The following is a 17204-nucleotide window of genomic DNA, read 5'->3' as shown; positions in this document are numbered from 1 at the left end:
CTCGGTCCAATACCCTTTTTTGGCCAATATTTTCTATGTATTGTTTGGTTATTTTTATATTTAAAACACATTTATTTAGTGTAAACAAAGAAATATTTATTTATTTATTTTTTAGAAGTTCTAAAATTAGGGTCAATACGTTTTCTTCTTTCAAACTCCTTTTTTGAGCTTAAATAAGAAACCAAATTCTTTGTTAAATGAATTGAACAACTTTTTTGTTGTTGAAATGTACAGTATTCTTACTCTCTTATTTGTATTTATTGACTTGCTCAGAATTTATAAATTAATAAATAGCAAAGAACCAGTTTGAACACAATATACATTTACACTGAGAAAAATATGGGTTTGATTGGCCTGTCATTTTAACAGCACTATGATTAGAAATAGGCCTCTGGAATATTAAAATCAGCCTTCACACTGTTAGATTCTTTAAATGTGATGTCATCATGGTCCTCAGAGCACTTCTTTCCTTTTTTTAAAACACTCACACTAAGTTATAGGGAGTAAACATGTCTAACTCGATCATTTAAGAGGAAAATAATGTCTGAGAAAAAAAAACATTGAATTTACCGTGTTTCAAGAGTGAATTTGTCATGCATTTATTTAACTATATATAATGTCTAAAACCCTTGACCTTAGAATGAAAACTGGATTCAATTATTGTTTCATTAATTAAGATTTGTTGGTTTTACTAAACAGATTTTATCTACTGATTTATGACACACTTTTTTGTTCTTTGTGAGGCTAGGTGCATCCTTGGTAATAGAGAAGTGATCTAACTGACATTTCAGCCCTTGAAATTCCCAAATGTTGCTTATTTTTTATTACAAAATACCTAAAATCATTACAATTTCAAATCAGTTAAAATGTATTATTATTATTCACTTAATTTTGCTACGTGCCTTTGAGTATAGTGAGAGGTCCAGACGTCTGGGTTCAAGCTGAGCACAAAACCCTCCGTCAGCGTTTCCATTCTGTAAAGGCCCTCGTGTTTCTCTATGGGAATCCCAGCTGCCCCCTTCCTCCTTCTCCACCTCCACCTCCTCCACCTCCTCCTCGGCTGTGGTCTGCTCTTATCGTGTGGAGGAACCTGACTCAGCCTCACTCACCCTCTGTGGGCTGCGGTGTGACGGCATGTCTCTGTGTTTAGCACTTGGATTTCTTCTGTCTAGTGGAGATGAAGACAAGTAAGATGTGGTTAGATGTAGAGTTTGTGTGGTGTCGCTGTTTGGATGAAGCAGGGTCATCCTTAAAGAAGACCGTACTGTGCTTTAACAAAAATGACACAGTTTTGGGCTCTTACATAACAAATTACTTAAATTTTTTTTTTGTTTTGTTTTTGTTTTAAGTGTCCTCGGTGTTCCACACAAGGCTCAGTTCTTGGGCCGCTTCTCTTTATTGTCTACAGAAACGACCGTACAGCTCAGCACTTTACACTGCTTCTTGGAGCTTTTATTCAACTGGAGAGCACCTTTTATCATTTAAAACTAGTTTAAAACTCAGACAAGACAAAATACTCGGTGTTCTCAAAAAACAAAGCTCTAAACTCAAAAACCTAGAGGGAAAAAGTAGAAACCTCAGGAAGAACCACAGTGAAGGAGAGATCCTACTACCACGGACTGGACCAGGACTGAACCGGGACTGGACCGGGACTGAACAGGGACTGGATCAGGACTGGATCGGGTCTGGATCAGGACTGAACCAGGACTGGACCAGGACTGAACAGGGACTGGATCAGGACTGGACCAGGACTGAACAGGGACTGGACCGGGACTGAACAGGGACTGGATCAGGACTGGACCGGGACTGGACCAGGACTGAACAGGGACTGGACCGGGACTGAACAGGGACTGGATCAGGACTGGACCGGGACTGAACAGGGACTGGATCAGGACTGGACCGGGACTGAAACAGGACTGGATCGGGTCTGGATCAAGACTGAACCAGGACTGGACCGGGACTGGATCGGGACTGGATCAAGACTGAACCAGGACTGGACCGGGACTGGATCAAGACTGAACCAGGACTGGACCAGGACTGGATCGGGACTGGACCGGGAATCCTATTATTTAACATAAAACACAAATTTATTCTCTGTCCATACAACAGCTGTAAATACGAGTGTTATTTTTTAAATACGAGCTTTTATAAGAGCTTTTCTATTAAGAGTGTTTTTAAAAGTTTTTTATAAGTTATCTGTTCTTTGTTGTTTATTGTTTCTGTGCCTGCTTTGTGTTGCAACACTGAAATTTCCCCAGTGTGGGACAAATAAAGGCTTATCTTAAATCGAAACGCAAATGAGATATTTTTCCCAAATTGTGCAATTCTAATGTGAATTATACATTTTGGACATCTTACGTCACAAAATTGTCAATCAGATGCAGATTTTAGATTGTCTTCTTATTAAATATACTCTAATGTTCTAATTTCATCGAAACAACTTTTATTAGAAAAGCGTTTATTAACTGTTTTTATAGACAATCTAAATCCCCCACAACTAAACTGGGTGAGAATACAGCTAAATTTCACATTTTCATTCATTTGCATCTTTATTGTCTTTATTAAAGGTAATTTTATCTACCAAAACTGGCCATAATATTCTTTCTAATTACTCCCAGTGTAAACACAAAACACCCCAGGTAAGTACCAATGCTGGAGGTCATTTGAAGCCTTTCGTCCATGACTCCTTGGCGCTGCGTTCAGAGCTCTGTGCTCCTGGGAGAAAACAAACAAGCTGTTGTGTGTCCACAGTTTGTTCTGCTGCGGTTTCATGTGGACGACAGCTGTGAACGCCGAGCCCTCTTTGAGTCTCGTCCGGTTTAGTTGGTGACAGACAGTTCGTTTGTCAGAATCCCGGGTGGGCGACGATAATGACTGTGGGGTTTTATTTACTGCAATCCATCGGAAATGTAACAAACACTCGTCTAAATATCTTGACTGAGCTTCTGAGTATTGTGCAAAAAGTGTCTGAATAGAAACATATTCTAGGACACATATACTAAAGAGCTTTAAACCCTGTTATAACGTTGTTCCTCATCACAAACCCAGCTCCAGCACAATTAGCTTCATTCACACGAGTTTGATGAATCCTGGTTAGAAAGTCCTCTCCCTCCCAGTGTCAAAAATAAATCAAATAAATAAATAACCTTTTCTCGTCATCTGAGAATTTTCAGCTGTTTTTAACTCCATAAATCACCCCAAGACTCATCTAATCATGATCAGTACAACTGCGTGACTACCTAGCTGAAAACTAGAGAAAACATTCCATTTGTTATTTGTTAACCTGTGTAATTTCTTTGTGTGGACAAATAAAGGCTATCTTATCTTAATCCCCTATGTTTCCAGTAGTTGACGCCAAGTTTCAGTTAGTCCCGTGGTAAACAGCAGAGATTCAGATGTCAAAGGCTGAAAACAGCACAGCTTTGGTCTTGGTCTGGAGTTTGTGCTGCCAACTGTGGTTAAACTCATTTTAAAAGGGCCTGTGAGTGACACCTGCCATTCTGATCGACGACAAGGGGTTTTCCATGACCGATGTTTTAATATTCTGAGCAGCCGATGACCAACGAGCTCTCTGCTCGGAATTTTGGACCTATTTTGATAATCTATTAAAAAAAATACAAATATTATTTGACATGACATCCCCTGCGACAAGTTGGCCACTGTCCAGGGTGTACCCCGCCTAAGGCCCAAAGTCACTGGGATAGGCTCCAGTCACCTGCGACCCTGAAAGGGAACAAGCGGTAGAAAATGGATGGATGACATCTTAAGGCGAGACACTACAGGCAAAACAAAGCCTGATTTATTAAAGACTTAGGGCCAAAAAAATAGGCAAAATTAGATATTTTGAAGCCATTTTTTAGTCAGATCTTGTTTTCTAAAATAGTTAGAAATTCAAGGTCATTGTTTAACTCCATTGTGGGATCTCAGCTTGGTCAGGACAACTGCTGCTGAAGGATTCCCTAATGTGTATGTGTTTTGGGTTGACTCTGCCACGCTTGACACTCATTAGTGACTAGATTACACTATGCTGACTAAATTAGTTAGTGTTTTTATATCAGTATTACTCAAACTTTGTCAAATACCGAAATAATTTCAACACAAGCTCAATCTGAGGCTTTAGTTTAGTTTAGTTTGTTTCCGCTCCTCATTTAAACCGTCGCACAATTGTTTTTCTTCTGAACGTAGTCACTAAACACAAGTTAAACTTCTCGGTTATTCGTTTTCGAGCTGAACCAATGAGGAAAATGACCGCAGCTCATTGACTAAACAGCCAGTGTTTCCACGAAGAAAAATGTGTTGCTGTTTTCCAATGCTTTCCCAATAACGTTTCGACAGTTATGCTCATTTCATCATTGGTCACGCTTCCTGTTTCGCCGGTGTTCTGTGCGTTTGCCTCAGCGCTGACTCATTTTCCAGTTTTTCCTCTGTGTAATGAAACCCCAGCAGAGCCTTTTCCTTTCGCGGATCATTTTTTCCTCGTGAGGTGGGTTTTGCTGACAGAGAAAGTGTGTGTCAGCAGGTCAGAAGGTTTACGTCATGGCTATACAGTTTGGTGTATTATTATTTCATTGAAGTGTCAAATCAAATGTGGCTCAACAGTTTTGTTGTCGTTGCCCAAATCATGTGAAGAAAACGTTTTACTGGAGACATTTTGCAACTACCCTGATGTTTCAGTGTACTTTATTTTGTCTGTTTTTGTACTGAAATCATGTGACAGCGTGCTCTTACACCCATGAAGAGCTCTTAACTATCAGAACCACGACTCCTATGGATCTAGTTCCAGTTGTTTTAGCATCTGACCATACCTGGGATTTTCCTTTCTAACGTGAACTCACTTTCCAACAAACTGGATGAACTCGCGCTGCTGATTAGATGAAACTGATACTTTTCTTCAACTCGTGTTTTGTGCTTCATGGAAACGTGGCTCAGCGAGTCGGTCCCGGTCTGCGCTGTACAGCTGGAGGGCTTCCAGCTGATCCGCTTCGACAGATAAAGGGATCTTTCCAGGGAAAAAACATGAGGCAGAAGAGTCTGATTTTACAATAACAACTCCTGGTCTTTGGATGTGACTGTGGTCTCCAAGCACTGCTCTCCTGCTCTGAATATCTTTTATTAATTTAACTGCAAACCATTCTACTCTCCACGTGAGTACCATTCTGGCCGCTGTTTACATTCCACCGAGCGTGAACATGCAGGAGGCAGAGCGTACTCGCGGACCAGGTTCTGAACTGTACTTTCTCCTCTGCTCTTCTCCCTGTGCACAAACTGCTGCACCTTCAGCCACGACTCCGTAAAACTGATCAAGTTTGCAGAGGTAACAAGCTGACAACGCCCAGAAGACAGTGGAGATGATTGTGGACTTCAGGAAAGTCACAGCCCCCCCTCACTCTCACAGACTCCTCCATCACCACCGTAGACTCCTTCAGCTTCCTCGGCACCACCATCACCCAGGACCTCAAGTGGGAGCCCACCATCAGCTCCCTCATCAAGAAGGCCCAGCAGAGGATGTACTTCCTGCAGCAGCTGAGGAAAGCCAAGCTGCCAGTGCAGATGATGTTGCAGTTCTACACAGCCATCATCGAGTCCATCCTCACCTCCTCCATCACCGTGTGGTACGCTGGAGCCACAGCCAGGGACAAACAGAGACTAGAGATGGTGATCGTCTGCAGACTTCCATCTCTGCAGGACATGTACTTCTCCAGGGCCCTGGGACGTGCAGGTCGGATCACAGCCGACCCTTCTCACCCTGGACAGGGACTATTTGAGCCACTCCCCTCAGGCAGGAGGCCACTCCCCTCAGACAGAAGGCTACAGTCCATCCGGACCAGAACTTCTCGCCACAAGAACAGTCTCATTCCCTCTGCCGTTGGACTCATGAACACTTCTAAACACCTGCCACTTGAACTACAATTGAATCACTCACTGCATTGTTCACTTTCTGCACTACATCTGAAAATTTAACTGTACATTTTGTGTACATAGTAACCCTATTTTTATTTCTATATAGTAAATTAAAATATTTTTTCTTCAATGCATGCCCTTTTTATTCTATACATCTTGTTTTGAATTTTGTTCATCATTATATGTTGCACCATATCACCAAAGCAAGTTCCTATGTATGTGAATTTTGTTCATTGACAATAGTAATAAACAGTGTTGGGAAAGTTCACTTTCTACATGAACTAGTTCAGTTCATAGTTCATAATTCAACATTTTGAACTAAGTTCACAGCTCCAAAAATGAACTAGTTCAGTTATTTTCTTCAATATTATGCTATAATCTTTCTAAATTATTTCCACAGCCCAAATACAACCACAGGCAGCAATTATTTTATTTGTTTAATGCTGAAACTATGTGTCAGATTTCATCTTCATATCCAATTTTGAATCCTTACCCAACCAGGGTTTACATTCACATTGAAGGGACAAACTTCCCCAGAGGCAAAGTTTGCACATAAAACTCACATAACTGGTCGTAGGGCGACTCCTTGCTGTTCTGTTGCTGTCGCGTCCATGCGCAGTGCGGTGCGACACGCGAAATCTTTATCTGCGCTATCGGCCTCTACAACTTCAGAGCGCTCACACTTGCCAGGCATAAGCTCTGGTTGGGAAACATAACCGTGTGTTTTTCGCCTGGAAGCCTCTAGAAATCTGACACTTTATTGAACGAATTAAAAAGAATGAACGTGCGTTCACAGACACCAGAAAGAACGCGTCCACAGTATCGTTTGTCTGCTGTAATACAGTGCGTTCAGTTCACGTTCACCAAAATTATGAACGTTGTTCAGGCACAACACTGGTAATAAATCTTTTCTGATTCTGATTCTGATATTGTGTAAAATCTACTTTTCTGATTGTTTAACCTTGATTCATGCGGGTTTGAATGTGTGTTTTCACCTACCCCCTATCCCTGCCCACTTTATTTATTTTTCTTTATTCAAAACAAATGTTGGACTGGTCTGCTGTTCTAATCGTCGTTCAGATTTCTAATGGTCTTGGCGTTGTCTGAAAAAAGTAATTGTGTTTAACACACACAAACCAAACGTCATCTAATTAATAGCCACTTTAATCTAAGAGAGGGACATTTTTCGCCAAATTACAGACATTGTATAATTAGCATTTAGTGAATAAAGAGGATGTCGTTTCCTTGTTTTCACTTTAAGACAGGACAAAGTGGAAGCAGATGTCGAAGCCACAGTGAGTAAATGGAAATAAATGCTTTTATATGGCGTTACAGATTAGGTCATTTTTTAAAAGAGTGGCATAATTACACGGCGTGTGAGGCGAGCTCAGCAAACCGCCAGACTAGGGTTAGAGCGGCAGCCACGCACACCGGATTTCACAATCACATAACCTGCAAAAGTGATAGTCCTGTGCACCGTCTAAAAGTAAAACTATTCAAAATCACCTGAAAAAGATCTTAAAATTTATCTTAAAATGTTAGGTTTATAATTTTACTTCCTTTTTGTAATTGATGACATCACACTAGGAAATTACCCAGCAAACACTGGGCAAAAACTCATCTCATGTAACAATTTATTTCATTTGACAAATAAAAATACATGAGAGCGACTTTATTTTGTTGAATTAACGTTTAGAGGGTAAAAAATAGTTGTTTCTTTGTGTAAATTATGCATAAACCTTGTCTGGAATGAGTGTCCCAAGTGTGATGTCACTACCTGTCATTTTCAACAGATTTCGACTTTTCTCCACAAATACCTACTCGATTGGTATAAAACTACTATTTTTATGTACAATAGGTGTAAATGTACCAAATAATATTGTGAAAACATCAGAGGAACTTTAATTGTGCTTCTAGAATGGTCATGATTATTCGTTTTTAGCTGTTGAATGAATGATTAAGCACGATTGTTAGTAACAGAATCATGTTGATATCCCTGTAAGTGACTGGGGAGCTGCTTATCAGTGACGACATCAGCTTCTTGTGGCTGCATACCTCACCAGGCAGGGCCCCTTCCCAGGCAGGGCCCCTCTATGCTGTGTTCTCATGACTCTGATGGATCGAACATGTGGAACCTGCTCCGCCGTTTCCTGCTCCGCGCAGACGCTAAAAGAACCGCAAAACTTAGCAGTACGGCCTCTTCATGAGGAGGCTGTGGGTTAGACTCCTGATCTCTCTGAGTGGAATGTGCATGTAAGTGCTGAGCCTGTCTCCTGCCATGTACTGGGGGATATTGACACAAATGAAAATCTATATGGTTTTGTTTTTAGTAACCTGATAATGACAATATACTGATGATATAATTGTTAATCCAACAGAAATGTGTTAAAACATTACATGTAAAGTCACTCTACAAGACGTTGGGAATTAAAAATTGTGAGTCGTGCCGATGCCCAAAGTTTGTCTGAGTGAATCTCAGGAGACGCTCCAAATGGTAAAGTTGCAGGAGTCGTACTAACTGTGGCTAACGCTACGTGATCGCGCCGTTTTGTACTTGTAAATGTATTAAAGAAGAAAGGAAAATAAGATTAGGTTGTTTTATTGACAGCAGAGGGAATTACCATGGAGGACAATAGCTAGCTTGACCTGTCATGCTAATAAAAGCAGGCAGTTGCAGTCTAAAATATTCTTAAAATGGACAGAAAAACAGTAGGAGACCTCTGAATCTCTGCCTTTGATGTAATTACAACTCCAGGTATGTTTTTATGAGGGAAAAACGGTATAACATGATTAAACGCTCCAGAAATGTGGCCTTTAACATAACTTATTTACATGTATATAGTATGTATGTATAACCTTTTACACTGACGCATGTGGTTTTTAGTAAGATGTTAACACCTTATGGCAGATACACGTCACCCATGAGAGCTATGGATGCTCTACGTGAAGTACGTGATTGGTTGTTGCCGTAGGGACAGATTGGTAGCCACACTTTGTTATTCCTGCCCTTATTGCCCCTGTAACTCTTTATGACCACCTCGCTGCACGCTGTGTTCAGTCCTCTGGCACGTGGTGAAATGTGGCCCGGCGCCGGCAGTTCTGAACCGACACGTGAGTTCGGTCTGACCTAAACAGGAAGAGAACATTAGATCCTGTCACGCTGTTACTTAATGGAGCTGTTTACGACAATTATCTTTGAGTGAAGACGATGTTGTCCTGATGGCTCCATCAAACCCGGACCTGCAACATGCACTGGGGCGGTTTGCAGCCGAGTGTGAAGCGGCTGGGATGAGAATCAGCACCTCCAAATCCGAGGACATGGTTCTCGACCGGAAAAAGGTGGCTTGCCCCTTTCAGGTGGGTGGGGAGTCCTTGCCCCAAGTGGAGGAGTTCAAGTATCTGGGGGTCTTGTTCACGAGTGAGGGAAAGATGGAGCGTGAGATCGACAGGCGGATCGGTGCAGCGGCTGCAGTGATGCAGTCGCTGCATCGGACCGTTGTGGTAAAGAGGGAGCTGAGTCGAAAGGCAAAGCTCGGTCGGTCTACGTTCCTACCCTCACCTATGGTCATGAGCTTTGGGTAGTGACCGAAAGAACAAGATCGCGGATACAAGCGGTCAAAATGAGTTTCCGCTGCTCCTCCACGTCGATAGGAGCCAGCTGAGGTGGCTCGGGCATCTGTTCCGGATGCCTCCTGGGCGCCTCGGGAGGTGTTTCAGGAATGTCCCACCGGGAAGAGGCCCCGGGGAAGACCCAGGACACGCTGGAGAGACTATGTCTCTCGGCTGGCCTGGGAACGCCTCGGGATCCCCCCGGAGGAGTTAGAGGAAGTGTCTGGGGAGAGGGAAGTCTTGGAGTCCCTGCTCAGACTGCTGCCCCCACGACCCGGCCCCGGATAAAGCGGAAGAAAATGGATGGATGGATGGATGGATCTTTGAGTGAAGAAAATGACTTACTGTAATTGTTCAAATTAGCCACACAAGATGGTGGATTTGTTTAATCCACAAGCTAACGTTTTCTATCCTCTAACTGACACAACATATCATATTACTGTTGTTTGTTTAGTAAACTAATATTACAGCCATTATTTACTCATTATTTTGAATGTAGTTTGACTGGCCATAGTTGTAATATTTTGTTGTACTGCTGTTGTGTGCTAAAGGCGCTTTTACTGTCTTAAAGATGTGGGGGAAAACTGAACAGAAGTAGTTAATTTGAAACCGTTTGGTCCAAGCCTTCTAATTATTCACTCCAATAAATTTGTAAGCACATTTCACATGCTTTTGTCTTCCCAGTAATGCTAACAACACGTAGCATGCTAACAGCACACCAACGTTTCTTTCCTGGTACGCAGCAGATAAAAACGCTTTAGAATTAGATCCACACTGCACACATTTCGAGCTGCTTTTACTGTATCTGTAATGGAATTAGAAATATACAGTATATAGTATTTATTACCTGAAACAATCATGTACTGCCTCTTTAATTAAATGTGCTATATTAAAAAAGTGACTTCAGATGTGGATTTGCTATTGTCCTTAGTATACTTTAGCCAATATGCCCATGTCTATTTTCTTTTCTATATATCATTTAATTTAACGTATTTGATGTATCTAATGTCATTTATTTAATTCCTCTTAATATATATAATTTATCAAATTTATTTTAGTTATTTTATCCGAGAGAGAGCAAAATGAAACTAAAATTATGGCACAACAATTAAATCCCATCTTGTCCAAAGTCTTTCAAAATGTGCATTTTCAAGTTAAGTCTAAATGTAATTTATATTTTTTTCATTTATTGAATATATTATCATTTGTGTCCAGTCCCTGATCACCGGTGCAGTTTGAGTCATCCATTTTTAGTGACTTTTTTACCCGCAACCAATGATCTCAGTCCGATATTTCTAAGCAACAGGACATGGTTTGCCTCCAGACATGGAATTTCATGGTACAATACTGAGATGTACACACATTATCCCACTCTTTATCCGTCAAAACAAAGTTACCTCCTTTTTCCCACTTTTGATTTATTTATTTACTTTTGATTTATTTATTTAGGGATTGATCCCCTTGAAAGTTTGGATTTAAAAGTCTTGTTAAACATTTCAGTCAGAGGGTCACAGTGGTCGTTGCTTTGTTTAATTTCTTCGTTATAATAATGGTCCCTCTTTTATTTCTTTTTATAGATTTTGTGGCCCGTAGGCTTTATTGACAGGAAAGGACAGAATGAAATGGGGGATGAGAGAGAAGGGAGGACATGCAGTAAATTGTCAGAGTCGAGAATCAAACTCACGACACTGTGGCTGCACCTGGAGCCCGGCATATGTGCGCCGTGCCTTAACCGCTCGACCACCGGGCAGCAGATGTTCTCTTTTAAAGCCAGCACATCTGTCACATTTATGAGGTCTCTTATGTGGTCACGTTGGTTTATGAAAAGCTCGGGGTGGCAGAGGATGATTCGTGGTCTTGTCTTCCAGCTCGTCCCTGCAGACAGTCATCCCGGTGATTATAAAACCTCTACACTGATTATTAAATGTGTTTTTAGTGGATAATTACAGGAGACCGAACCCTCTGTGAACCTGAAGCTGAGCCGTTCACAATTTAGTGCACGTGAGGCGGTCACTCGAAACGCCGCGACTCGTTTGGTGAGAGTTTAAACAGGCTTCACCTCAAAACGTGTATACTTTCATATGATTAGAATGATGCTTGTAGTGCTAATTATCGAATCTTTAATGTCGTCAATTGTTTTAGGCATATTTTTGTTTTGTTTTTATTAGCCCCACATAGTTCCCAAGAAGTCTGAGTTATTGTGATATGTAATAAAACTGTTTTTTTTGTTGCCATATTAATTCATTCATTCTATCTGTCCAATCCAAGGGGTACCCTGTTAAAACACGACATACATTTTGTAATAATTATTGAGAAAATGATTACAAAATGGGTTTTCTCTTTAATAATATGTATTACAGGGGGAAAATTGCTTGTACTTTACTTCTGTGAGCAGTAATGTTGATAGGATGGTAATAGCATAGTGACTGGAATAACAAGGGATGAATATACAGCCCAGTCTTTAAAAGATACCAACATTTCCTGAAACGGTTTATTTTGTTAAATGACTATAAAACTGTCGTAAAAAGGTGTAAGTTGCATGCATAATTTCTCTGCATTTTTGATGGAATGGCGCTTTTTGATGACATCACAGAGGGTTATGTTGTAGAACTCAGTGCTACTTCCTGTCATTTTCAACTTTGAATTGTCAAATTTCCCTCACAAACTGCAATTTGATCAATGTAAAACTATGATAATTAATTTCCAGTGGGACTAACTCACCAACGGACGTCATAATAAGATAAACATGTGAACCTGTCATATGGACTTTAAGCAGCGGAGAAGCGTCCTCAGTGTTTTGCGAGTTCAATTTGCTCTTGAATCTTATTCTCGATTGCCCGTTGTTAATGACACTGAGCTTTACAGTGCTCTAAACATGATCTTCTGTGTTTTTCATGACAGAGCCTTGACATCCAGGTGGAAGACGTTCGTATCCGGGCCATTCTGTCGACCTACAGGAAGCGCGTGCCCGTTACCGAGGGTTACGTGGAGGTCAAAGATGGCGGACGCTGGAAGCAGATCTGCGACGCCGACTGGACTCAACACAACAGCCGCGTCATCTGTGGCATGTTCGGGTTCCCGGGGGAGAGGAAGTACAACGCCCGGGTCTACAAGTCAGTAACACAGCTTCACTTTTTAACGGAGGTTTGAACTTTAGCATAAAAACATCATAATTTTACACGTTGTTCAGTGGAAACCACAACATTGATCTAAAACAGCCTAATATTAGAATCAGGGCCCTTGACTTCCTGTTCGAACCTGCAGAACTGATAAGCCCCGCCTTTTCATAGTAATAAGCCACGCCTTTTCATACTGATATGCCCTGCCTCTTCATATGGATAAGCTCCGCCTCTTCATGTGATAAACCACGCCTTTTCATACTGATATGCCCTGCCTCTTCACAGTGATAAGCCACGCCTTTTCATACTGATATGACCCGCCTCTTCATAGTGATAAGCCACGCCTTTTCATACTGATATGCCCTGCCTCTTCATATGGATAAGCTCCGCCTCTTCACAGTGATAAGCCCTGCCTTTTCATACTGATATGACCCGCCTCTTCATAGTGGTAAGCCACGCCTTTTCATACTGATATGCCCTGCCTCTTCACAGTGATAAGCCACGCCTTTTCATACTGATATGACCCGCCTCTTCATATGGATAAGCTCCGCCTCTTCACAGTGATAAGCCCCGCCTTTTCATACTGATATGACCCGCCTCTTCATAGTGGTAAGCCACGCCTTTTCATACTGATATGCCCTGCCTCTTCACAGTGATAAGCCACGCCTTTTCATACTGATATGACCCGCCTCTTCATATGGATAAGCTCCGCCTCTTCACAGTGATAAGCCCCGCCTTTTCATACTGATATGACCCGCCTCTTCATAGTGGTAAGCCACGCCTTTTCATACTGATATGCCCTGCCTCTTCACAGTGATAAGCCACGCCTTTTCATACTGATATGACCCGCCTCTTCATATGGATAAGCTCCGCCTCTTCACAGTGATAAGCCCCGCCTTTTCATACTGATATGACCCGCCTCTTCATAGTGGTAAGCCACGCCTTTTCATACTGATATGCCCTGCCTCTTCACAGTGATAAGCCACGCCTTTTCATACTGATATGACCCGCCTCTTCATAGTGATAAGTGCCGACGTTTCAGATTGTCATTTACATGTGACTGTGTGACATTTTAGAACTCTTCATTTTTCGCTTGGAGTCTCAATTTTTTTCTAAATCCTAATTGCAGTAAAGTACAGGGATGTGGGCGGGGATGGGGGGCAGGTGAAAGCACTCAAAGCTCGAATGCAGGATGATACAGGATCAACCCAAACATGAATCAAAATCCAACTAATGATGAGGAAACACTGCTGTAACCTACCCAAAGAAAAGTAAAATCAAGTTAATAAAACTAAATCTGCTGCTTTTTACTGTTAAATGTCACTGTGGAGGGGCTTATCAGTTCTGCAGGTTTGAGTTACATTTTGCGGTTTACAGTGAACATCGTATACTTAAACGCTGAACTTTTCATCTTTGAAAGTATCCTCAACTGTGAAGGTTCTTCCCACAGCCGTAATTTACCCAAACCAAAGTGCTGATGTAAACATGTTGACGGAAATGCACGCTCGAGAAGTCGCACACCAAAAAACCATTAAGTACAATTTAGAGTGAAACGTTATGAAAAGCCCTCCAGACGTGTTAGTGGGAGCGCAGCTGTGTTTGGGTCAGCGTGTTTAAACCAGCAGAAACCTCATTATGGTCAGGAGTGCTCGTGCTTAGGCCTGGCCGGGCTCAACACGTCCACATCGTCATAAATCTGAGGCTCGTGGAGGTTGTACTGTTTCTCTCACTGTAGTTCTGCTGAGACTGTACGGCATGAGAACTGGGCCTTTGATTTAACTGCATTGTAACCTTATGAATACATTTTGAAGTACTTTCTAAGAGTCTATTGGAAAAGTGGAATCAGAAAAGCCCATGTGGCACCATGTTGTGGCGTAGTGTTATTTAAAGTGCCCCCTACAGGTCGGACGACTCATTGAACTAGAATGTACTTGAAGTTTTACACATTTGATATTTTGTTAAAAATTATATAAAATGAATTGCTCATTTTTTAGGTTTATAATTTCACTTCCTGTTTGTAATGGATGACATCACAGTAGGAAATTACCCAGAAAAAAATCTAATGTTTTTATTTGACAAAAATATATGAGAGCAAATTTATTCAGTTGAAATTAGAAAATCGTAAAAACCCGTCATATGTTACTAACATACCTGTGACACTACTTTATTTGTCCTTATGCAGCACTGTAAATATTCATAGCATAATATTCATAATATTTACTTACTGTAAATAATATTATAATACACTTGAGTCGCTTTATCTGCTGTTTATTCTGTCCATAAAGTGTACACAACCTATATCTTCGCAGTGTGTAAGATTTAATTTTTAATTTTTTTTTAATCACGATCAGCACAACTACTTAGCTAAAACTTTCAAGTATTATTAACCTGTGTACTTCTCTTTGCAGCCAGTAGATTCTTTTAGTTCTAAAACATGAGATGCCAAACGTAAGGTAGATGATGTTTAAAGGCTGATTACAACACAAATTAGAGCCTGAATCACTTAAATCCCGGACTTTGATTAGATTTTTATAAAAACCTAATAGATTGTACATGGAACACCAACCCACCCCGCACTTGCCCAACCCGCAGTTCTTAAAAAGCCGCTCTATGGCACCTGGCAACCCCCCAAAGCCAAGTGTAAATATGTGTCTGACATCTCCTCATGTGCAGGATGTTCGCGCTCAAGAGGAAGGCGTCGTACTGGGACTACTCTGTGAACTGCACGGGCACAGAGGCGCACCTGTCCAGCTGTAAACTCGGGGCGCAGCAGGCCGCGGTGGTGAAGGGCAACGGGACGTGTGGGGGGGGGCTGCCCGTGGTGGTGAGCTGTGTGCCGGGGCGAGCCTTTGCACCCACGCCCATGACCGGCTTCAGGAAGGCGTTCAGGCAAGAGGTGAGGATTCATTTCTTTAAAACACAAATAACACGTATTTCTTTAGTCCTTTTTCCGGTTTAGACAGAAGAAAAGGTTTGTCCATGTGTCAGTTAGGGGTGTAAAGGCATCCAGAAATATCATGGTACGATATTATCACCATATTCATTTTGTGATACAATATCTCTCTCCCCCTCCTCCTGCTCTCCATGCTAAGCCCCTCCTACCGCTTTCCATGCTAAGCCCCTCCTCCTGCTCTCCATGCTAAGCTCCTGCCTTCGTCCACAGGAACACACTAAGGTATTCTGGAAATGTCCTAGATTGGTGCTTTATAAATGTTGGTAATGTCATTGCGTTTTAAATCATACACAACAAACCGCTTTCAGTTGTTAAAACTGAAATCACCTGAAATACAAAAGTGCTCCTTAGTTTTACTTCAAGCATCAAAGATGGGCCCCCTTATCTATTGGCCCCCACTGGACAACCCCAGTGAAGACAGTCTGCATACGCCCCTGGATCCCATTTAGTTCCCTAACTTTGCTTCACACTGTTAGTCCTTCACCAAAACACTCAAGCATTTCCTGAAAGTTGTTGTGAAATTGTGAGCGTACATGGTCAAAACCCATGTCCGACTAAACAAACCCCCAGATTTTTGAAAACGAAGAGGCTTAAGTAAACGCATGCTTCTGAACCGAGTCATTCACTTAAAGCCACAGTTAGTTTGTTAAAGTTGACTCTGTGTTTCGTAAAACTCGACAGCTCACTCAGTTTCTGTCCCACATGGCAGATTACACAAGCCTCTCCATTACCTCAGGTTTCTCATCTGCAGCACATTGAACAGAATTTATATATTGATATGTTAGGGATTATTTCAATCACAGAAATTTGATGATATTGTTATTGTAATCCATCTGAAACTTGCTGAAATGTCCCTGTAAATGTCATGGAAGCGGTCACAGTAGAAAGTAGAGTAGAAATGTCTCTTAACCTGAACAATAGTTTAGACATTTTCCTATTATATACAGCATTTATGGCGTTTTAATTTTGCATACCTTCAAAACTACCATTTCAAAATGATTAAAAACTATCTAGCCATGTGTGCACGGATTGGTATTGTCCAAAAGTGTCTGTTTACGGGGCCCAAATCGGGTTTAGCTCGCTTGCGGCTCCTGGAGTGACTGAACGCAGTGAGATGATTGGACAAGAGAGAACGTAGACTGGGGCCAAAACAAGACGGCAAAAAGCAGATATAAACAGAAAATGATAATAATCTCTGACCAAACGCTGTCTTGATCTTGCGATTAGCAGGTTAGCATTAGCCGGTATCCGTTTAGCAGTCGCATTAGCGCATGTTAGCATTAGCCGTTTCCGGTTTATCTACACATTTTCAGTTAATTCGACATTATCCAAGCCCAATGCGTTACATAAAGAGACGTTCAAATCTTATGAAGAGGCGCAGAGAAGTGAAACAAATGCAGATACAGTATTGATTTTATTTATTAAGAAAACATTTGTTATGTTTGGGTCGAGGGGGGGCAAGTGCCAGTCCAAACATGGCTCTTATCGGCCACTTCTGTCCTATTTTAACAAGCGAAACAAACACAGCTTAGTTGAATTATGTTTTTCAGCACTTTCATAATATCTTGTCATGTCAGGCATCCACACAAACTTGGTAAACAAGCCTCGCTCTGGGTTTATTC

The 17204-nt window shown here is 41.5% G+C and overlaps 1 protein-coding gene across 2 annotated transcripts in view; it reads left to right on the top strand.

The window, feature by feature from the left end:
* Positions 1 to 17204, top strand: part of LOC140346783 (lysyl oxidase homolog 2B-like) — a 49672-nt gene that overhangs the window by 12842 nt on the left and 19626 nt on the right. For both annotated transcript variants that reach the window (XM_072432978.1, XM_072432977.1), the window contains exons 4-5: positions 12412 to 12623; positions 15303 to 15525. In XM_072432978.1, coding sequence (XP_072289079.1) covers positions 12412 to 12623; positions 15303 to 15525 — 435 coding nt within the window. The remainder of the gene's footprint in view (positions 1 to 12411; positions 12624 to 15302; positions 15526 to 17204) is intronic.

This window comes from Eucyclogobius newberryi, unplaced genomic scaffold, assembly GCF_026437365.1.
Source record: "Eucyclogobius newberryi isolate DKJ021-1_F unplaced genomic scaffold, fEucNew1.0.hap1 SCAF_6, whole genome shotgun sequence".
Classification (NCBI taxonomy): Eukaryota; Metazoa; Chordata; class Actinopteri; order Gobiiformes; family Gobiidae; genus Eucyclogobius; species Eucyclogobius newberryi.
This window is presented reverse-complemented; position numbering and strand designations above follow the sequence as displayed.